At 40.6% G+C, this 24,047-nt stretch overlaps 1 protein-coding gene across 10 annotated transcripts in view; it reads right to left on the minus strand.

The window, feature by feature from the left end:
• Crb1 (crumbs family member 1, photoreceptor morphogenesis associated) overlaps positions 1-24,047 on the minus strand; it is a 202,668-nt gene that overhangs the window by 7,903 nt on the left and 170,718 nt on the right. For 6 of the 10 annotated variants that reach the window (XM_030251877.1, XM_030251879.1, XM_006529217.4 and 3 more), the window contains one exon: positions 12,996-14,236. In XM_030251877.1, the coding sequence (XP_030107737.1) occupies positions 14,021-14,236 (216 nt within the window). In that variant the 3' untranslated portion in view covers positions 12,996-14,020. Of the gene's footprint in view, positions 1-2,524; positions 2,873-12,995; positions 14,237-24,047 lie in introns of those variants that run through there. The other 4 variants (XR_001783143.2, XR_001783142.2, XM_017319071.2 and 1 more) reach the window with 3 other exon arrangements.

The raw sequence follows: 24,047 nt of genomic DNA on the forward strand, positions 1-24,047 counted from the left end.
AATTTTCTTATTTTTGCCTAAATTTGGATTGTTTCACGATTACATTTTGTTGTAACTGATTGTTTAATCCTTTATTTCCTTCCTTTAAAATATTTTAATTGAAATAGAATGACATCCCTTCTTCTTCCTTCCAGCCACTTCTGGGTACCTTTTCTCCACCCTCACATGTTCCCCTCACTCCCAAGTTGAAAGCCTCCTCTTCTTTTATTATTGTTATATACATATACATAACATATATGTGTTTGTATGCATATGCATAAATATGTAAATGTAACCAGATGAGTCCACTTTTGTTTCTTTTATGTGTGTTGTCTCAGGGTTTACCACTCCTCATTGAACAACCAGTAAGGAAAAATCCTGGGTGGGAAAGACTAACTTTTCTGTTCCCAGCAGTCGTTAGTTGCCTGTAGCTCTTTGCCTAGAAGGTAGACCCTGTGAAATTTTTCCCCTTCCACTATAACATATCTATTGTTCTGGCCTTGTTTGTGCAGCCAGTTCTATAAGAGATGTTTCACAGAAGAAATCTTTCTGCCCCCTCTTCCAAAATGTTTCCTGAGCTATTCATGCAGGAACTGTTGTGTAGATGTATCTCCTAGGGTTGGGCTCCCCGTGATCCACTGATTTTTGCATTGTATCCAGTGATGGTTTTCTGCAATGTTCTCCTTTTGCCATAAAAAGAGGCCTCTTTGATGATGGGTACAAGACACACTTGTCCGTGGGTATAGGATTTAGAATGTAGTAAGGAAATGCCAAGGACTATTTACGTGCAATAAGAGGTCCTCATGCCAGAGGCAACCAACAGCTCTCTAATTGGACTTAATGCCCACTAGACAGGAGCAAAGTATGGCTTACTAGAAACCTAGCCAACCTTTTGGGGACAGTGAGGTCATGGACATTAGAAAAGAATGTGCTACTACTACTCTGCTATACCAGCATAACTCCTGTCCCTTTTTAATATTCAGTAGGAGCTCTAGGGTTTAAAATATTCATCATGAGTGTATCACAGTCTGTCTTCAAAAATATGCAACTTGCTTAAATTGTGATAGTCATCCAGTTCCTTGATACTGGTCTAATTGTTTCATAAACTTAAAAAATGCTGTTGTTTTTTGCTTGAAACAGTTGCCCATGAAGTTACTGATAAGGCAGGAGAGTGTGTTTATATTGCATGCATTGTCACCATCTCTGGCACTCTGAGATCCTTTCTATAGGTCATTGGCAACCAGATGCAGTTAGACTTCAGGTTTAATGACCATAAATTATCTCACCTGCTATTATAAAAATGTATCTTCTCTTCATTTTTCTCTCTCTTACCTTTGCATGCATTTTGAAGGCGTATTTTACAGACTACTAGCTATCAGTAATTCTCAACTCAGAAGTTACACTGGAAATGTGAGGGAAAAGCGCAAGCAAGAAGCCAGGAATTAATGTTGAAACAAACTCCACAGCAAAGTAATCCTGTAATCACTTCTGCACATAATCATGGGCAAAATTCGCAAGGAACAGAAAGGTTCAATTACATGTAGTTTTAGAAGATCTGAAAACTGTGCATTGGACCAGTATTTAGCCTCTCCTTTTCCATGGTCTGAATCGTCTACATGTGGACCATTTTACCCAAGCACAGTCTCAGACTCTCTTTTTATGCAAGGCCTGCTAAAGCAGCGCTATGCTAACACTGAACATCATTATGTATTTGGTTTTTAACTGGAATGATAGGTAGAGAGCAACTGACATTTGGTTTGTTCTAGTGATTGTTCACACATTTATTTAATGATTTTTAAAATGTTAACAGCAGGAAAGAGCTTTGAGGTCATTTAAAACTTATTTATATTTAAGTTATTTGAGAGAATTCTGTACAAATTTGACCCTAAGCACACTGTGATGCAGGTTGTGATACTGTCTTGGTGAGGTAGCTGTTCTAAGTGGCATCAACAGCAGTGCTGAATTTCAATCTCATTACTTGCATCATCTTCTCTCGTTTGTCTTCACTGCCCCATCTTCCAGATTGAATTTTTAAAAAATGTTTTCCTGCTTGTCACACTTTAAATGTCAACAGGCTAGTGTTTATATAATTGGCTTTTCCTTTCTCTTTCTTTTCAATTTATTACACCCTCCCTTAACATGAGAACATTTCTTCTGCTCTGGACAGTAAGAAACAAAACAAAAACCTTTCTGGATAATTAACTATTCAACTTCATTCAGAAACATCTATGTCTTGTGCAATCTTTTCCTTCAAGGCAAGATTGTGTTACCAAATTTGATTTCAATCAATTGTATTGTGCTTAGGATAAAATGAAAGACGTTTTGTGATTGGTTTTCATTCCTCTATCTTTGAGACTAGCATGTAAATGGGCAAAATAGTTCTAATAACAATCACGGGGCAACATTATTGTTTTTTGTTTCTTTTACAACCATCTTTTTTATATTCCAACAAATGACTGGATGTCTTTTAAATGTACATTTTGAATTCTGTCTATAGCAGGTATTGTTTTAAGTCTCCAAGGTCTGGGCATCGTAGAAGTTATATGTTGTTGTTAAAGGAGTGACTTGGGAAATTTTTCCTAGACCACCAAAGCCCCACAGCTGATTCAGCTTCAGCAATCTGATACATAGAACATGAGAGCTATAGAAATTAGGGGAGATGTCCAAAGGCTTCTAGCTAGGAGTGTTTGCCTGACACTTTGAAGGTGACCAAGAACCTGAGACTAGATAAAACATGGGCCTATGGAGACAGCCACATACTATTGTTCTGCTAAAGGGATATAGCAGTACTAGCAACTTCCTACTATGCCTATAGATCTGTGTCTCACCTGCTCAGCCATGATCAGAGAAGCTTCCTCTTGCAGTCGATGAGAATCAACATAGAGACCTACAACTGGACAGTGTGGAGAGATGACAGACTTCAGATCATTCTGTCCTAAATAGGGTGTCTTCATTATCCCCTCCCCTCAGGGATCAGGGAACTATGTAGAACAGAAGGACAAAAGGTATGTATGAGCTAGAGGAGATAGATAAACACTATTGAAACAGTGTTTTCCAGACTGATACAAATATCCCAGCCTTCACAAAGAAGCTATCTCAAATTAATGTCTGCTTACAAAGCAAAATCACCCTTTTTCCAATGTAGTCTGTGTATATAAACCATACTTAAGGGTAAGCCCCAGGCCTCAGGCCCAACAGCATATGGCTAACACAAAACAAATTTAATGGTGTTTTTGTAGACTTTTTATCTTCTATTACTTGGTTGGAGCAGTTTTCACATCACTGATCTTTTGCTTGTATCTCATGGTTTCTTATTTTGTGCTTTTATGGGTTTTATATGTGTGTGTGTGTCTGTGATTCTGTATGTATGGTTTTTGTGCTGTTTTATTTTTACTGTGGTTCGGAGTTTGATGGGTAGGAAGATTGGGAGGACTTAGGGAAAGGGAATGATCAGATTATATTATATAAAAATATTTTAATAAATAGAAATAAAAATTTAAAACAGAATACTCTGGAGCATAAATAATAAGAAAAATTTAGGACACGATTCCTTATATATGTCAAATGGTGACCATATTAAAATAAGAGAGAATTAGCTGAGACACTTAACCCCCATCCAGGAAACACAGAAGGACATAGTTTTTACTCACCTTTCATCATTCACCTACTGTGTAAGGGACCAGTTAGAGCACTGAGTACTTATTCACCATGGGACTCCCGGGGCAGCAAGGTCATGGTGTGTCTAGAATTGTGCCCATTAGCAACATGTAGAGAACTCTTCTGGAATCTTCCCCATCTTTGTCTGTCAGTGGGAAAGGCTTGTGGACCAAAGAGGACCTGAGGTCAGGTGAGTGTGATGAAGCGGTTAAGCAAGAAGTGCTTACACGGCCTCTGTTGTAGTTTGTAGGATGCCTCTTTACCCTGCTCCAAAGCTGATTTCACATTTTCATCATAGTTGCAACTGTCTTATTCACTGATACCAGTTTAATAGACTATTTTATATTTGCTATCAGAAAATTCACAGAAATAGGCGATATATAGAGGAAAGAGGTTTCTTTAATTTGTGAGTTGGAAAGTACGGCTTTGGTGAAGACTCATGGCTGATGGCATTTAAATGGTAAGAATGCAAGCAGACGTTATCATGCCAGGAGATATGAGCCCTTGGGGGATACAAGGCTCAGACAAGCCTTTTATAAGGTTTTGCTCATTTTGGCCCACCAACTTAGCTGGGCATGGTATTGCCTACTTTAATCCCAGCACTCAAAAGGCAGAGATCAGAGGATCTCTGAGGGTGAAGCCAAAGTTCTAGGCCAGCCAGGAATACATAGCGAGAGCCCATTTTTAAAAGGGAAAAATAGAATGAACTCAGCTCCTTGATAAGTACATTAATCCCACCTGGTCCCCTGTTAAGCTTTAAGTTTCTAACTTGACACTTTGTCATTGCTCCACTTTGGAAACAAACTGTATAAAGCCCTTATCACATAAATTACAACACCTTGTTGGATTAAATTTCACAGATATCAAATATAGTTTTTTAGAAAGTCCATGCTTGTGCCTATGTACTCTCATCAATTATTGCTTTAAATATTTCATTATCACAAATACTTGAGTTTGGAGATAAAGAAGCCGACTTTAAGAACTGCATTAGTTAGCTTTTTCATTACTGTAATGAAATACCAGAGACAGCCAATTTTCTATAAAAAGTGAAATTTTTAGTTTGCCCACAGTTTGAGGGCTTAGTCGACTGTCAAGAGTAGTGCATAGCAGCACATTATACTGTGTAGGGAAAGAACTTCTATCGCCAAACGAGAAGTCAGAGCGAGACAGGGCTTCCATTCTTTCTGGGGAGTGACCCAATGTGGGCAGGTGGGGGAACACCCTCTTAGAGGCAAAGGGAAGGGAGACGGGATTGGGGACTTGAGGAGAGGAAACTAGGAAGGGGGACAACATTTGATTATTAATGGAATTTTCTTCATGTTTCCCTTCTATAAGAAGGTCTCTGACTCATTTTTAAATGTTATTATATGTTAAGCACACATAATAATTGTTTCACTGTGGACAGTCACATGTGTACATAGCATATTTCATTCACATTTATCCTGTTGCCTTCTCCTGTTTCCTGTTTTTCTGACTCTCTTCTTCATTCTCTTTCTCTTCCCTACTAGCGCCCTTATACGGTTATGTCTTTTTGAGATCCAATAAGTTTCATTAGTGCTTTTTATGGTGACATAGGTAGCATTTTCTTTGTAGGACAATATTTACCTTACCAGTGGCTATACCACCAAAGAAAATGCCTCTCCCCCATCATTTACCATTAGCTGCTTATAAATTCACAGAAAGGAATGGGACCCCACGAGCTTCCTCTTTCATGACAGGGTGTCAACAGGCTCAAGTTTGTGGAGATCTTAGACAGATAATGACAGCTTTGAGGACTTCAAGAATGCTATAACTGTGCTTTCCCTGGACAATCCCATCCCCCATTGATCCCCTCTGTCTCGCTCTTGGGTGCTTCCTGACACGTCTGTGATATTTCCAGAGCCTTGGAGTGTTACAGATAGCCCACTTATATCTGATCATTGAATGCTCGTTTATTTTCTGTCCACTGACCACTTATGTAACTCAGCAGTCACCCTTGACCACTGTATTAAAAATAAATGTTCTCCTACCAAAGTTTACAACAGCACTATCATTATTTAGAGTTTGACCATCACATCATGTTCATTTACCAAAATATTAATAACAGCTTCCCCACCAGAATCTAAGCTCTCCAAAGTCATGGGTTGTTTTTGTTTGTTTGTTTGTTGGTTTGTTTGGGTTTTTTTTTGTATGTGTGTGACTAATTTACAGTTTCAGATTACAATTTTCTTCCTGTGTAAGATCCAAATTTTTAGAAAATAGTTATTGCCTCAGTGGGCTTATATTACCTGACCAGTCAGTATTGTGTCCACAGCTAAGTAAGACTAGCGGGATACCAATTCCCCTCCAGCAGCCTACAGAACACCTTCTGGCAGTCCTGAGACTGAACCAGTAGGTTGGCAGCCCTCGTCTCAGGTTTAGTATGATTTCTCTGTGTTCTGGAACGGAGCCATGTAGTGTCTTCACTAATAAAGCCTTACCAACTCATCCTATTGGACAACCAACAGCTGTATCAAGTATCTGTATCATTTTTTTGTGACCACGGGGGCCTCTTTAGCCAACAAGTTCACAGGGAGCTATCCTGTCCCTGTCACTAGGAAGTTTTTGTTTTTTTTTTTTTAATAATCAATGGCTTCTATGACCATCTTTATCCGTCCACACAGGGTAACTCTTATTAAACATTTTAAATGAGTTTTTTCTAGTTTAGGAATCATCATATTTCCTATGGCTTTTTCATATACTATTAGTTTGGGGTGACTTTCTAAGATTATAATATGTGTTAAGTAAGATACCATAATTGTAATTTCTGTCAGTGAGCCTGACTACTCCATTTTTCAGATTAAATATCCATAAATAGCAAAGTAGTTACCCTTATCTCTCTCTGTTCTATTTGAGACACTTAAATCCTATTATTTAAGATTTAGTTATTCAATTAGTGTTTGTCAGTGGAAGGACACTGAATTAAAACTTATATATTATTCTAATCACCAACCAAGACAGTTTTCCATTATTCTCTTTCACAGGAGTAAATATCAATGAATTTGAAAAAAATGTCAAATACATTTAGGAAAAATTGAGCCTGGCTTCACATGGGGACATTGATTATGTCTATATCTATATCTATATCTATATCTATATCTATATCTATATCTATATCTATCTATATTTTAACCTAAAAATCATTCATTAAGGTCAAACCCCTTAATTAAAGTTAAGTTAGACTGAGATGCAGCTTTTTTTTATTAAAAATTTTCAAATTAAACCTACTCTTCGTGGTTTTAGATGTACCCTCAACATTTGAATGTAGAGACATTTCCTTTTAAAGAATTCAGACAGAGGGACAAATAACAAACCAAACAACCCAATCAGTCAATGAGTTAATGAAACAGTTCTCAAAATATGAACTACAAATGGGCATTAAACACGTGAAAAAAAATGGTAAATGTTATTAACCATCAGAGAAATGAAAGTCTATGCTACATTGGAGTGCCATCTCACATCAGTCAGAATGACGATCGTCAAGAAAAATAGCAACAAATGCTGGTAATGATGTAGGCAGAAGACAGCCTCTTTATTCTGAAAGTGGAATACAAACTAGTCAGTCAGAATGAAAACCACCATAGAGGTTCCTTTCCAAAGAGCCCTACCATACAGCCCCACACACCTTTATTAGATGTTTACTCCAAAGACTCCAGTCAACATCCCACAGAGATACTTATTGAATATCAATATAATGTAGAACCAGTCACTCCAGCTAAGTTATGGGACCAACCAATCTGCAGAGGAATCAATGAAGAAAGTGTGGCTTGTGCATAGGATGCATTTTTTTTCAGCTATAAAGAGGAGGAATGTTTTTGATATTTGCAAGAAAATGAATACGATTGGAGAGAACCACATTAAGTGAATTATGTCAGTCTCAAAAAGACAAATGTTATGTGTTTTATGTCACGGCTCCTAGATTTCATATACAGATGGCATGAAAGTAGAAGTGAGCCTGTCCATGGAGACTAAGAAGACTTATAAAAAGACAGAGAGAGGGCCAGAAAAGAAAATGAAGGTACAGGGTATGGGGGGACATGCCTAAAGAGTATTATGTACTTGCATAAAAATTTAGCCTTAGAAAACCCAGTAAAATTAAAAAAAAAAAAGTAGTGACAATAGAAATAAATAATTAAAACATACACATGGTTTTATGCTCTGTGGGTATATGATCCACACAAAAATGTTCTTGATAATGGGGTTAATATAACTTGTGGCTTCTTTTTTTAAAAGACAAAACATCCATCAATAATTCAAATGCTGGACATTATCCATTAGCTCTGCTGTAGAAAAGCTAACCTGGACACTCTCCAGTGGCCAGTGAGCAGGCAACAGAGTGAATGGAGCTATGTTGTATGCAAATATGTGACCCATAGGGCCGGGTTGAAAAGGAGGTCTGGAAAATGTTTTTGGAGACTCCTAACCCCCACATGAATGTTTCTATTTAGGGTCTGCCTTATTTCAATCATTCTGAGCAAGGAGCTTCAAGCTGCAAACCATGAACAACTCCAAGACATTTTCATTTAGCAATGGAAGATACAGACTGGGAGGCAGAATTTGAAGGGAGGCCGCTGCCCAACATAAGGAGTCCCTGTGTCTGTTTCCTAAAGCAGCTCGCCTCAGGCAAGCCCTGCCAAGTACATTTGACAGGTGCTGTTCCCAAGCTTCTGGAACCACATAAAATGTTCCAGCCTGGGTATCAAATCGCAGAAGAATGGGCTAAAATTAAAAACATGCATTCTTTGTCATCACTGTTCAATACAATTCAAAGCATTGAAAAAATTCACTTTTACTGGAAATAGGTTGAAATTAGAAGTCATATTCACTTCAGAATTGAGAATTTTATTGCTTGAGTCAAACACTACAGAGTACAAATCCAGTCAGAACTGGAATAAACATGAGGAAGATCAAGAAAGTAGGAGAGATGAATCAATATTTTTTGTTGATGCCCATAGAAATTCTAGAAGTCCCAATAGTCACTGCCAGCAACAGCAGCATCACACCTATAAAACAGCCAAACCGACAGTCCTCTGGGAAACAGTTCAAAGCATAGGGATAGACAAGACTCTTCTGAAAATGATGCCAATAGTTCAAGAAATAACTCCAAGAGTGGACAAATGAGATGCACACAAAATTAAAAAGGCTTCTGTACAGCAAAGGGAACTGTGAGCAGAGTGCACAAATAGCCTACAGAATAGGAGACTCTAGCAGGTACATTTCAGACAGGTATTAATGTCTAGAATATATAAAGAACTACAAAAATTAAACACCAAAATGCCACAGCAAGCAAATACAGTAATGAACTGACTTGAAGTTTCCCTGAAAAAGAAACAGAAATGGCGAATAAATGTATTTAGAAGTGTTCAGTATCCTTAGCCACAGTGACAGCGGGTACTCGATCTACCTTGTGTGCTTATTGTAGTTAGACACATTTCAGTTATAATCATTGAAGTGTATCTGTGCAATGGAGACATGGGTCTCATTTTACAGGTTACTTCAATTCACCTGGGTAGAACCAATTATCAATTGAAACCTGTGTCTTAAACCCTTAAACTGTCCAAAATAAAGGTCGAGGTCTACTTTTCAATGTTGTTTCCTGCTTAGATGAGACATAACCTGGTTGTTAACACAGGCCTGGCACCACACTAGCATCACAGCGACATCAGCCAGGATCTCTTCCTATCCTCAAAATCCTCCTCACAATGTTGATGCCTTCCAGTTTTGTCCCTGTGTACCACGACGGTTGTTCTTCAATTACTGCACCTGATACTAATTCTAATAATGATAACAGTGATTGAACAGAGTTGGCCTCTGGGACCATTTCCCTCTTTATTTAATAGGAAAGAGGGCTGGCTGAACAGTAGTCATGTAAAGAGTTTAGTAGGGGCAAGCTTGACAGCTGATTTAAGTGACAGTCACTTGTCATTTCCGGATGCCCTTTGTCCTCATGGTGATTATAGAAGCCACATGAGAGGCTGCTGGCAGGAGCTTTTCTGTCACTCCTTGTAAACACACACCAGATGTGTCTTTCACATGGGCTGTCCCAGGGCCATAAGTTCCTCTGGACAGGAAGTAGGCTGGTAGTGTTCACTTTATACCATAAAGCAATGCCTGCGCATAGCTGTACTGGAGACTCTGTGACCCTTAGCATCACCTGGACCTGAGAGGAAATTCACCACTCAGAGGGAAATTGAGCATAATTATGAGGTACTTTAATAATATACTAACTGTTGTCGCTATGCAAATAAATACAGACTACTCAAAACAAATCGATCACAGAAGCACTCACATTTGTCTTAGTTGTTTCACTGATAGGAGTGATTGTGTCTCCGTTATCTATTACAGGCACAACATACCCCTGGAACCTTTAAGTTGTTGCTTTAAACAATGGCTGCTTCTTAGGAATCTGTAATGACTGGTTTAGTTTCTGACTTAACACAGCAGGCAGCAAGCTTAACCAGCATGGCTCAATCCCTTCCCCCACCTGCACCCCCACCCCACCCCCCTTTTTCTTTCTCTTTCTCCAGACTTCTTTGCCACAAGGCAGTCTTTGGAACACCTTCCATAAGCTGCAAGGCTCTGGTGCCTGACCTGAAGGTGGTACAGGACCACAGCATCATGCCCAGGTATTCTGTTGGCTAGAGCAATAGTACAGATCACAGACCCAGTGTAAATTCAGGAGGACGACAGGCTCAGGGCCAGCGGGAGATGAGTGAATGGAACCTACCATCCTAATTATGAATTGCAAAAGAAACCAGGAAACAGGAGTGGGTGGGTTGGTGAGCAGGGGGAGGGGGGAGGGGAATAGGGGAGTTTCAAAGGCGAAACCAGGAAAGGGGATAAATGTAAATTAAAAAAAATGAAATGTCAATTAAAAAAATGAAATGTAAATTCGAAAAATATCTTATTTAAAAAAAAGAGGCAATGTGAGCTGAAGGGCACACCACTTGCGATGTTAGTGTTGGACTTCTGGGTTTAAGGTGAGGTCTGCCTTCTAAAGACCGTTTGGGGCAAACGCTTAGCCGACTAATCCAGCAGCTCTGCCAGCACTGAGCACTTTAACTATCTTGCTTGTGCCAGATGCAAATATTTGGTGAGCTAGGGCAGCTTGTGAGAAATCACTGTGTTATGTATTGGGACATTTTCAGTGTTGAATCATTCACAATTTATGGCCATTTGCATGTGTGTTCGTGTGTGTGTGTGTGTGTGTGTGTGTGTGTGTGTGTGTGTATGTAGGCACTGAACTGTTGACATTAAGCTATTCTAACGGAAAGTTAAAAACTGGGTTATTTAACATCTTTCCTAAATGTATTTCATTACCTTTGGAGTTACTCTATTTTCCCCTACTGGTGCTAATACCAATCAGACCAATTTATATCCTGTATTTTTAAAAATTCAGAAACTTGATTTTTTTTAAAGTAATAACTCCTTTTGTCTTTTCCTCATGAACCCTCTATTAAGAGGTTATAGCCCTAGTGAGATACAAAAATAAATGTATCTGTTGTCATACTTCTCATGTAGACATCCCCAGACATCTGTCTTCTGGTGAAAGGAAATAAAACTGTGATTCATGTAATGTATGTCAAATAGCCCAAAGAGTTGTTTGTGAGCTTTGAAACCTGGGGCTGAGAACATAGCAGAACAGACTAGGACATGCCCGGGCAGGCCCATCGCCTCCCTATCTCCCACCCCTCTGACCTAAGTTAAATGTTACAGGCTGCTGATGTTTAAATGGACCAATCATGTGAAACCGCACCAATTCCTCCCCCAGCCCCACTCCTTTTCTATAAAAACCCCTAGCTTCCAAGCCTCGTGGTCGAATCCACTGTCTCCTGTGTGAGATACGTTTCGAGCCGGAGCTCCGCCATTAAAATAACTCGTGTTGTTACATCAAGGTGTTGTGTTCTATTCGTGATTCTTGGGTGCATGCGGAATCGGGAGCTGAGTGGGGGTTTCCCCACCTAGGTTCTTTCACTGGAACTTTTATGCTTAACTCAGCCTTGAATATTGAGGGGAAGTCAGAGGATAGGACCCTGGGTCAGCTATAGAGCTAGAAGGCAGGTATCTGGAGAGAGTTCACTGAGCTAGAAGACACACATCTTGAGTTCACTGGGACTTTGCTCCTGGCACTACAAGCTTAAGGGCATTGACACTGTCACCTGTCCATGTATTCAGAAAACACTGGTCACACTTTCACTGAGTTAAATCTCTTCAAGATGATGCATATTGCTGTGACAACAAACCCCATAAAACAAAAAGTATTTCCCCAATCAACTACAATCTAATGAGAGGAGAGGGAGAGAGAGAGAGAGAGAGAGAGAGAGAAGATGTTGTGGGGGAGCAAACAAAGGAGAGTTGGGGCTGACTGGGGCAGAACAGAAAAGGTTCTGCAAGGCTGAGGAGAGAGGCAAGAGGAAGGCCAAGATCCCAAGTGTTCCACGATAGTTGGATAGTTGTTTCCAATTCTAATCTGAAATCTCAGACTGTTGCTGTGTTTGGTGGCATCAAGTATCTGGCAATAGGAAGGGGAAGCAAGACTCTGAGGGTGAGGAGGAAGAAAGAAAGACAGGAAGCAGGAAAACTCTTCTGTAGGTACTCAGCTGACAGCAGAAGCTGAGGAATGGGAGGTTTTAAAGGAAGCAATAGCTCATGGGGGAGAATCCAAGAATTGATCCTATGATACCACATTTGAAGTTATAGAACTTCCTGTATTATGAAGAAATGGCTAATACAAAAAAACAAAAAAAGCTCGGTGACTGCACTGATAATACTTGGGAAGGATAGGTTTCTTCTTTTAGATTTAAAGTTTATGTAATTTCAATTTTTATCTTGTGATATATATTATATATTATATATATATATAATTTATTTCATATGATACTATTGTTACATGCATCAAAACATATGTAAGATACAGCCATCACAGAATAGACAATATACAAACAGAAGGTACAATATTTTCTCCTTGAGGATGCACAAATGCCCATCTCGCTATGAGCTCCTCTTTCGATGCCATCTCTGTTGGGCATTATCAAAAGTCCCTGAAAGTAAAGAACCTCTTTCAGACGTGACAAATCATTTTCTTACTGTCTTAAATTCTGTCTAGGAAATGTCCTGACTGGAAGCAAATCTACATAAAGAATAATGACTCTAAGTGACTTAGACAAAAGATTTAATTCATAACAAAGTTCTTTGATTGTTCTTACCAGTTATTTTTCTTACATGTAATATCCCAGACAAACAAACAAACAAAAAACAACAAACAAACAGAAGCCATCCATCAGCCAACCAAGCAACCAGCTTACAGAATGCACAACAATAAAGACAAGCTTGGACAGGAGAACAACTATTTCAACTTTATTTGTTATGCTTGGGTCATGGTTTAAACCATACACGCTTCTCATGGCTTTCTCTAAATCCGAAATAGAAGGAGGAAAGTGTACTGTTATCACTATATACAATTAGACTCGTGTGTGTGTGTGTGTGTGTGTGTGTGTGTGTGTGTGTGTGTGTGTGCGCGCGCGCGTGTGCTTGTGTCCTCATGTTTGGGCACATATGTAAATGTGTGTATATGCATGTATAGGCAAGAGGTTAGCATACAGGGTCATCTTGACTCACTAATTGCCTTTCATATTGAGTCAGGGTCTCTCACTTGAAGTCAAAACTTACCTGCCCTAACAGTTTAACCGGCTTGCTCCAGTGAGCAGTGATATCTCCTGAGGCCTAGGATGACAGGCAGGGGCCACACTCACTTGGCACTTATGTGGATAATGAGGACACAAACACCAGTTCTGGCACTTACACAGCCCTTGCTTTACCTAGCTAGTCACTCCTCAGGTCCCACTGGAATCTTTTACCATATGACAGAAGATTCAAAAATAAGATGAACATGGTCGGACACATGTAATCCCGAGGGTCCATGTGATTTTGAGGCCAGCTTGGTCTATGTAATGAGTCACTGTCACTGTCACAACAACAACAACAAACCAAAACATAAAACCTTCCCTACAAAATAAAAAGTGAAAGTTGTATTCTAATTTTTCTTCTTGGCTCTGTATAATTAATGGCACTTGGCTACTAAGCATTTTATGTGGATCAACCAGTAAAGAGTTTAAGGGGCAGCCTCTGGAGTTCTTCTGAAATACTGTGTTCTCTGTCTGCTAGATGTTTTGCTAATTCTGAGGCTGACAGGCAAACACAGGGACACTCTTCTGTGAATGGATGACATAACTACTCAGTGACTCCACAGGAAGGTCCTTCCCACAGTCCCAGCTGTATGTATCTCTAGTGATGTAAAGCCATCTTCACTCAGGCACGACCCGGTACTCATCATGTTCTTCTCTGTCCTGAGAAGAGCAGCAGTCTCCTAGATGAGCCTTTCCAGTGCCGGGGGCGGCATCCTGATCCACATTTCCACTCGAGGGCCAGCCTTCTCCTGACCGCTGGGGCTGTAGGTTCCTTGAGTCGCCCTTTTGTTGGAGGCAATAAGAGAAGCAACCCCAGCAAGCAAGAGGATGAAGAACAGGGCCAAAGTTCCGGAGCCAACAGCGGTGAAAATGCCCAGGAGCCTGTCATCAGCCAGCTGTAAGGATTGAAGGGATGGTTATGTGAGTTCTAGAACAAAGGTTCCTGCTAGGACCTTGGTACTTTGAGATGGGTACCAAGGAAATGGAGTTGGTACCTTTCAGCAGTGTAACAAGTCCAAGGAGTTCCAGACTTTTCTGATTCACAAGTCATGCGCAAATGGTGCCCTGCCTAGGTCTGTTGTGAGAAAACGTGTGTGAAATATTAATTGTATTGACTCAGCTCTATTGTCTCGATGACTAACATCCTTCATTTAAAGAGAAAAAGATGGAGCCATATAAGTGCAAAACCATCCTAAACTTATTGGACTGTGACGTTCATGGTTTGTTCCCTTCCTCGTTCAAGCACATGGTGTTGAAGCAACGATGTGATTGCTTTAAAGTCTTTGGGAGAAAGATTAAATTAGCTGGGTCTTGAAGAACACACCCTAGAGAAGGAAGACTGATGGGCTACTTTCAAAGTCAGCTTCTGGGTCATCATTTTGATTGGGATGTGATGTAACAACTGATGTTTGCAAAGCAGCAGGAAGAACCCTCCTGGAAAGCAATGAGACTTTCCAAGTATGCAGAGGTTCATTTAACGTCCGCTGCCATGTGCTTGTCTCTTTAGAAAAGCAGCAACCTTTTGGGTTAGCAATAGGTTACAGGAATATGCATAGAAGTATTAAGGAGAGAGGCAGCACTGTGTGGATTGTTTAAATGATCTGTTCAGAGTACTCTTTCTGGCAGCATAAAAGCAAGAATAAGCTGTTTTGCCTTCTCACTTTTCATTTGGTTATTTATCTGTATGATGCTTATCTCATTACCAAAACAACAGAATGTTACATATAAAAACATTGTTTTAACATGCTGGGCAATTTAATACCCTTACTGCTTTTAATCATTTTTATTGTTGCTATTGTTCCTTCAGAGTTTGGTTCAATAATCATACAATTAATACCACACAGTCAAGTACCCATGATGTTATCTTTGATCTGGTTACTCATATGTTACCATGCTCATATGTGGTTTATTAGCTTTTTACAACACTCATCAGTATATCTCAGTTGTGGAGGCATCTATAAGCTAGGATATAAAAATACAAATGTATCCAAGCTGAATCCAGATCTTCATTTTTGAGGGTAGGAGAAAAGAACCGCATTCACTCATATGTATATATGATTACAGTACATTGCACATGTGTATTATGAGTGTCGTGGATATTAAGTGTAGTCTACTTATATAGTTGTTCTTTGAAGGATGAGGGAGTATTCAACTATTGTAAGTAAGGAGCTTCATTTAAATGAAACAACTTGGATTGGAATTTAAAAGGGGGACTTAAAAAGTCTTTGGAATTGAGGGGTACTCCAGGGAGAGCAAAGATTGCACATACAGTTATATGTCAGACAGATGAGATTATAAAATTACAAGGAGATAAATCGTCTCAAGCAATCCAAATGCCACCCAAAGTCGGTGTTTGTCCTGTGGTCACAGAGGAGCCACTGACTAATGATCTTCAAGGAAGAGCTTGTCAGGTCTGGACCTGTGTCTCACTGGTGTGACCTCCATGATAGAGGAGGGAAGGAGAGAGAGAGAGAGAGAGAGAGAGAGAGAGAGAGAGAGAGAGAGAGAGAGAGAGAGAGCAGAGGATGGGAGGTAGAAGGTGGAGGAGGTTAGACAAAAAAATCAGAAGCACCTGTAGACCAGCATGCAACCCTTGGTAGTATTCCCTGGGGATTTAAGACAAAGCACTGTCTTCAAAGGGCTTGCTGTTACTGTCTCCACTCAATTGTGGCCATTAGGGAGTAAGTAGCTGTTGCCTAGATGAATGCGATAGGATGCTCACAGCCACGCAGGCAGGAGACAAATCACTTTGTTTTCTTCTGGTTTTTGAACATTTCTAGACTTTTTTGGTGTGTCACTACAGAGGCTGATTACACTGGAGAAGAGGAAGCCCTACACCCTAGCACAGTGTAGCTAGCGAGGACAACAGGGAGTGAGGGCTGAGACCTCGATGGTGGTACCCAGGTTTTACAGTGAGAACAGAGAACCCGCTTCCTTTACTTTGTGGCCCGTGATCGATCAGGACTTTGTCTGTAGCTCTCCCACCAGCCTGAGAAAAGAGGGTGCTGTGTCAAGAGCTGAACTCTGGCTATACCTCTGTCACTCTAGGCTGAGCAGTGACATGGTTAAGAGGAAAAGGCTAGGCTTGGATTCCTGGCTCTGCCTCTTATGGATCTGAATATCAGCAACTTGTTTCACAGTTGGAGAGCTGCTTATTCACCTCTCAGGGTGGGTATTGCTAGTGACTTAAAAGGATTAGGATTAAATGTCATACAACAAGCCTATATGTCTATACAAAGCATGGCTTCATGTCCTCTATAGTCATCAATATTATTGGCCATGATCTCCAGTTCTATTAATATTTAAAGGAGCAACTTGCCACTTGACCATGAAGACCAACTATGAACCTGAGCTGCCATGCTAGTCCTCCTGTAAATATTTTGATGAAACAATCCCCCTGCCTCTGTCAAACCATGGCATTAAGCATGGGGTGGAAGTGAATGGCATTTTCAAATTGCTTTGAAGACTTTTTACTTTTGAGTTTCCATGGCTGAAGGACTACTTTTTGCTCTGTTATTCTTCAACAGTTCTTTACAAATATAGAACCCAGATGGATCTTATGATAACTCAAACTGCACTGACACAAGAACTCATGATAGAGTTGTCAAAAGATAGAACCCCAATGGCAGGGACAGGCTATGTTCTAACACCGGGCTTGTCAACATTTCCTAGAAATGGTATGTCCAAGTTAACAATACATTTAAAAAGACCATATAATAAAGACTATTTTTCTAAAAGGTTTTCATCAATCTATAGTCCACTCTCATGTTGGTATCTTTAAAATGTGCGTGTGCGTGTTATTTATGACTAAACTGTGATTACCTTGAACTCCCCGCCTTCAGAACCAAGTGAAGAAATGTTTTGTTTTGGTTCTGAATATTTTGGCTTAGTTGTAGCCAAAGCATTAGGAAGAACAATAAATATATTAGAAGCAGCCTTGAAAAACTATGAAGCTATAAGGATTTATATGAAGACTTATGAATGCTGTTACCATGTAGGTTGTTCTCCAAAACTGTGGAACTTGCAAAAGCAATCGAGTTCCAGCTCCTTCCTGGTCTCCTCTACCCTCACCTCTAACCTGACATCTGCCACATAGAACAGGGACTGCTCGTGAATTTGTCCCCGCCCCCACGTACTGCTACTGAGTGGTGATTTCTTTTTTTTTTTTTTTTAATAAACATTGTTGTTAAAAATAGTGGTGCTATTTTGGCTTCTGGAAAAGGCTATAGTGGATTTAATTCGCTCAAATTCTTCTTAAAACTCAGTTACATATCAAGTAAGCTCAAATTCTTCTTAAAACTCAGTTACATATCAAGTAAGTAGGACCATGCAGAACCAGTGAATGAGCTGAGTGAGGGGTTTGTGTGTTAAAACAGAAACAATGAACAGCTTCTTCCTGTAAGTTTTGGTGTGTGTGACAGATGTATTGAAATGTTAAATAAATAACCATAAAACATTATTAGGTGAATTGATGGTTAATAGAGAAATTACTTTCAACAAGTGTTTTCAAATACCACTTAGAATATTTATTTATTTGGAGCAGAATCTGAAAGAAAGGCTATCCAGTGACTGACCCACCTGAGGATCCATCCTATATACAGTCACCAAACGCAGACACTATTGTGTATGCCAACAATTGTGTGCTTGCTGACAGGAGCCTGATATAGCTGTCTCCTGAGAGGCTCTGCCAGTGCCTGACAAATACAGAAGCAGAGGCTCACAGCCATCCATTAGACTGAGCACAGGATCCCCAATGAAGGAGCTAGAGAAAGTACCCAAGGAGCTGAAGGGGTTTGCAGCCCCATAGGAGAAAGGACAATATGAACCAACCAGTACCCCCAGAGCTCCCAGGGACTAAACCACCAACCAAAGAGTACATAAGGAGGAACTCAAGGCTTCAGCTGCATATGTAGCACAAGGTGGCCTTGTGGGACATCAATGAGAGGGGAGGCCCTTGACCTTGTGAAGGCTCGATGCCCCAGTGTAGGGGAATGCCAGGACTGTGAAGCAGGAGTGGGCAGGTTAGTGAGCATGGAGAGGGGGAATGGGATGGGAGAAGGGTTGGAAGGGAAATGAGGAAAGAGGATCAAATTTGAAGTGTAAATAAAAAAATCTAATAAAAAAGAATATTTATTTGTATCTGCAAATCTAAAGCAATATAGAGGCATCACTTCAACCCTCCTGCCAAATTAAAGGAGGAGATAAGAATCCAGCTTTAAGACGTGAGAGCAGCTCCAGGGAATCCCTACTGTAAGAATTACATCCTCACTTTATGGATGGTAAAACACTCCCACGCAGGCCTGAATCCTTGAACTGTATCTTATCAACGAGTTGCTAGAAACAGGCGTTTCCATAGTAATGCTGACGGTGCCAGAGCTTTGTTTTTAAAATTATTATTGTGACAGCTGCCAATTTTCAACCATAAATAGACTGTTCACTTTACAGTTTGGGGGCTGGGGATGGTGGTGGTGGGAATAAGGTACTGAAAATTTAAAGGAAGAGAATTGGGAACTGTCCTCAAATAGCAAGGAGGGGATTTAGCCAGCTGTTCCTTCTACAGAATGTAAGACTTAGGAAAGAGAAGAAACAGTGGCTCCAGAGAGCTCACGCACACTTCTCCCCAGGAGCAGCCATGGTGGACATTTGGCAGCTGAGGAGGGATGACACTTAAACTGTACCCACACCTTCCCCAGGTGTGTCTGCTGCTCCCTAAAATTGTTCTCCCCAAGATTGTTGAGAACATCTAAACAGTGACATTCCTCTCCTTTCCCCACAGAACTGTGTAAGAGTGCAATTGGCAGCCTTCAAAGTCCTGGAATATAATCTTTCTTATAAACTCTTACTACACAGTTGCAATGCCAGGCATTAACCGATGGGTCTATATTAGAGCCTGTATGAAAACACTGGGAATCAATGAGAAAGATAGGAACTGATCCAGCATAAAGTTATCTTACACATGCATTAGCCCAACGGTGGCCTGTTTAGTCTTGTGGACTTTTCAGGGAAAAAATAAAACTCACACTTGCTGATTTAAGATGTACTGTGACAGTGACCAGAAAGTGACACAATTCTTCCTGAATTCAGCAAACAAATTATGCCTGAGCTCCCTGGAAGCAAGGGACTGCCTGGTGTTTCAGGGCTAGTCAGTATGACTGAAGTTCTTGTGCTACTTCCTGTCTCTTTTCAACCTTAGACACAGAAATTGGGCAAAAGCTAAAAGCGGCTAGAAGTCTGAAGAACATGGCTTTCCCGTTTTACTCTCTGGAAACAGGTGGTATGAGCAATATCATTGTTTGCCTTGGAACGCAAGACTTCGTGAATAAAACTTATCTCTCCTTCTCTCGTGCAAAAACCAAGTTCCAGCCCTCCAAACTCACTTAGCTTGCAATATGCTTTATAAATTTATTGGCCAGAGATAATAGCTCGCCATTTCTTTTGACCTTGGGCTGGGGGCTTGCCAGATGTTTCCTCCACAAAAACAACCTCAATTCTCCCAATATGCCAATGGATGATGGAGGTGTGCCTATTTTCTGTTACCCTCCCAGGGAGGCCTTTCCTGGGGTCACCGTCTTTACCTAAAGTTAGCTTTAATCTCTCAAGTGCTATGGCGTCTATTCACTGTCTACATTTCCTGCTGCCTCAGGAACTCCGCTGAGGTATAGATGCTTGTCTGACTTCTCTCTCCTTCTCTTCCATGTTCTCGTCTCTCCTTGATGCTCTTGGAACAGTGTCTATCTCCCGCTCTGATCATGGTCACGTGGCAGGAGGGAACAAAGTACCCGTCCAGCCTCACATCTTGAGCTACTCACTTCTCAAGCACAGAACCTTCCTCTTCAGATTTAAATCTAACCAAAACCTTAGCATGCGCATGAGCACGTGCTCTGCAGAGGGTGGAGACAGTTTGCTTTGGCTCCCAGTGGAGATTTCAGGTAATTAATTCTTGGGGTGCTGGTGGCAGGGGAGTGGCAAAAAAGGAAGGAGATGATCTAGAGACTGTTGTCTTCCTGAGAGCAGGCGCCTGCTTTCTATTTAGCTTTATTTTTCCTGCTCCTCCCTTTCCAGGTGACACAAGTAGGAACTCCTACTGAAGATTAAAAAATAAGGAAGCTGCCACCAGCAACAGTTTCCGAGATCTGGATATTTCTTTTCATCTCCATTAGGCTATCTCTCAAACCATTACATTGGCCCGCGTTGGTCTCGGAAAAGCTTCCTCTCTTGTGCGTCCTTTCTCCTTTTAGAAAGGACGTGCTTGCTGATGAATGATCCAGCCTGTGAAAGATGCAGCACTACGAGCTGCTAACACTTAGAGCGCTCTACCCCGACTCCTTCTCTTCAGTTTTCTGTGGTCAGACCCCTCCATAGCCGACTCCTCCCCACTCTGCTTCTGTCTCTTCTTCATTCCCATAGACATAGACCTGGCTTAGTAAGTGCTATCCTTCACCTAGCTGAGTACTTTATTCTCCACCACTTTCTCTTCCATGCCAATTGCCATCCCTATAGCCCAAAGAAAGAAAAAAAGAAAAGAAATACTGAAAAACAAAACAAAACCCAGATCTTACCAGACTCAGGCGCCTGTGAGAATTAACCCACATCATACTAGTGTAGCAAATCTAAATTGCTAATTTTAAAATCTAGATTCTCTGTAGATGAGTTTTTTTTTTTTTTTTTTTTTTTTTTTTTTTTAAGTTTTGGAGGATCACTGTTTCAGGCTATAGCCTAGCTAGCACCCTCTTTCATAGCAAAGCAACTCTCTATAGCTGTCACATCAGAATCAGGGGTCATCTGCTGTGCCATTTCCAGTTTAACCAGAGAGCACAGCATGACATGATTTCAGTCAATCCCTCTCCTTTCTGCTTTTAGAACATTACTACTCATTTGTTCTACTGCTCACAGGCAACATTCTATCCCAGACGACTATGCGGCGAGGCTATCTATTTACTCTGGAACTTTCCAATAATACAAACTGCAGAGCTTTGCACAAAGCGGTCGATCACTCAATATCGACTCACAGCTGTAATGCTCACCACTCTGCTTGATGCATTATTAAATTATTGTTTTTCGTGTAAGGAAAGCTCTACAGCACGCACAATGTTTACGGGTGGGGTCATTTACTCCTCTGGCCATACAGTCACTCTTTTGCCTTTTTCCTGAATATCTCCTACGCAGCGGAGGTCATGTAAGATATTGGAGGCAGAGAGTGAAGTTGTAATAATCGTTGTCTAAACAAGGTCCTCACTGTTCCATAGTAGTGTGTGTCGGGGGTTGGGGGTGGGGGTTGAGGGACAAATCCACAAGCAATCAGTGTTCTGCATGGCAAATGCTAGCCTGGAGGTCCCTATAAAGGATGCTGAGGAGGGAGGTTGAGCTCATGGCGTGGCTTTGTCTTCTCAGAGGCAGTTGCTGAGAGAATGAGGTAAAACCCTTTAAAGCAGAGAGAAATACCATGATCCTGTTCCCTTAAGGAGAACAAGGAACATTTCTTTCTTGTCAGTGAAAAAAAACACGCCAAAGTTAGGCAAGTCCCTATGCAGAGCCACAAATGTGGAATGGAGCAGAGTGGCCCCTTGTTTACTAGAAAGACATTTCCCCATCCTAGGCATAGAACAGCTTGTAGATATTACAGTCAGCTCTATTTCCTTTTCCGCGGTGAAGTAGAGAGTAACTTCCTGTACATTTTCTCCTGTTTTATTTCCTAATCTATACTGTCTATACCAGTTATTTGAAACACTGGCTTCATTATTCCAGTGTGTGTGTGTGTGTGTGTGTGTGTGTGTGTGTGTGTGTGTGTGTGTGTGTCTGTGTATGCCAAGAAGTCTTCTCTTAAAATTGATTTTCTTTATAAACTACATCTGCCATAGTATAAAAATTTTAGGAAGTGATCAATAATTATGCCAATTTATCTTATCCATAAGCACAAGAGTTAGGCCATATTCATTGGCAAATAAATTTAAAAGGCAGAGAGACTCTTTGAAATTAAGTAATACTGAAGTGCTCGAAAACTGACAGCTAAGTGCAATTAATTTTACTCTGGATTATGGGAGGAGGAGACTTAAAAAAGCCATCATTAGGCAACTGTAGATATCAAAATAGGAAGTGTGTATGAAAACTTAAATTTCTTGGGTGAAAGACCAGTGTTGTAGTTGAAGAAGGAAGCCCTCCATCATAAAAGATACGTGTTGAAAATCCAGGTGGATAAATATGAAGCCTGAACTGAAACTGCTTGAGAATGAGATGGAGGCGTGCAGAGAAAGCTTAACAAAGGTGGCAAAATCCCATAAACTCGCTTTCTCTCAGTGGAGGCTGTTTTGTCCCCGATTCTCCCCATTTCCTTCTGATTTTCTTTTGATTCCTTTTTCTGCTCACACTCCCAAATTGAAAATGTAATATTTTAAAAATTAATTTTAAGATGGAGATTGTTCATGTTTCTCCCATTGCCCTGCCCCTAGCTGTTCTAGCCCTTGTTCTTGCTCGATGCCCTCTCCTCAGTGCTTTCATTCCATGGGGAAAGTTGTTCCCACTGATGGACAATCCTCCTCTGGGCAGTCAAATATGGATCGCCTTGCATGTCAGTTGCCCTTCTTATAATAAAACCTGTACCTTATTCTTTTCTCATACATCTTTCTTCCACTTTTATTCAGCAGGCTGAAAGCTGCTATTAATTCTTTTTTTTTCATTAGAGAGAGAGAGAGAGAGAGAGAGCGAGAGAGAGCGCCAAATCTCTGGCATCCTCGTGGCTTATCACATATTCCTTCCGCAAAGGTAATCTAGTCTGTGTCATTGTATTTATTGCCCCCAAATCAAAACCAGTTGCAAAAGTAATGAAGGTCTATTGGTTTGTGCGGACTTAATCCGTGTCAGAGGAGCTGTAGGAGCATATAAGGATCATTTGACCAGTAAAAGGAAAGCCATAAAAATGATCAAAAAGCCAATAGATACGCTCAGAACACCAAGCTTATTTTACTGAGGATTTATGGCCAACTTAGCAGAAAATTATTTGGTCCAAGTCTACATTCAAATAAATCCCTCAGTAATTCAGCAAAGATTCCAACCTCTGGGGTGTGTGTGTGTGTGTGTGTGCGGGGGAGGGAGGGGGTGACAGCCTCCTATAATGAGATAGCCTGGTAACCCCTAACTTGCAGCACATGTAGTTTAATTTTCAACAGTTGTGAGACTGCAGTAAATTCAGCTTTTGAATCACTAGTCCCACTTATACTCAGACCTGCACTAAATTACCGGGGCACGAATGGCGTTGGTGCTCAGGAGGCTGCATCGTCCCTTTGACATAACTAAGTGTTTATTAATCAAATTGGACTTAACTATGGGACACACCCCAGATGGCAGCAAGTGCCAATTCCAGTTGTGTCCCCTCCCAGAATAAGTGAATGTCGGATAGCCAGAATCTGCCACTCCGTGTCAGCTTGGCCCCAACTCAGCTCTAAGGGTTGTATTTTATTGACCAGAATCAAATTGACTTCCCCTTGTGTAGGTGATAAAGTATGGTGTCAAGTCACCCATGTAAAATGTATAACTTTAACTTTGACAGCCTGTCATTGAAGTCCTTGTTTATATAATCGATTGTGCCATTTAGTCTATTCTTATTTTAAAGAGAAGACATAGAACTAAAACCCATTGTGCATCTGTTTCATTGATGGATGTCTGTACACTGCACCTCCCTTTAAATAATCTTGGGAGTGGCTATTTCTATTG

This window comes from Mus musculus, chromosome 1 (assembly GCF_000001635.26).
Source record: "Mus musculus strain C57BL/6J chromosome 1, GRCm38.p6 C57BL/6J".
Classification (NCBI taxonomy): domain Eukaryota; kingdom Metazoa; phylum Chordata; class Mammalia; order Rodentia; family Muridae; genus Mus; species Mus musculus.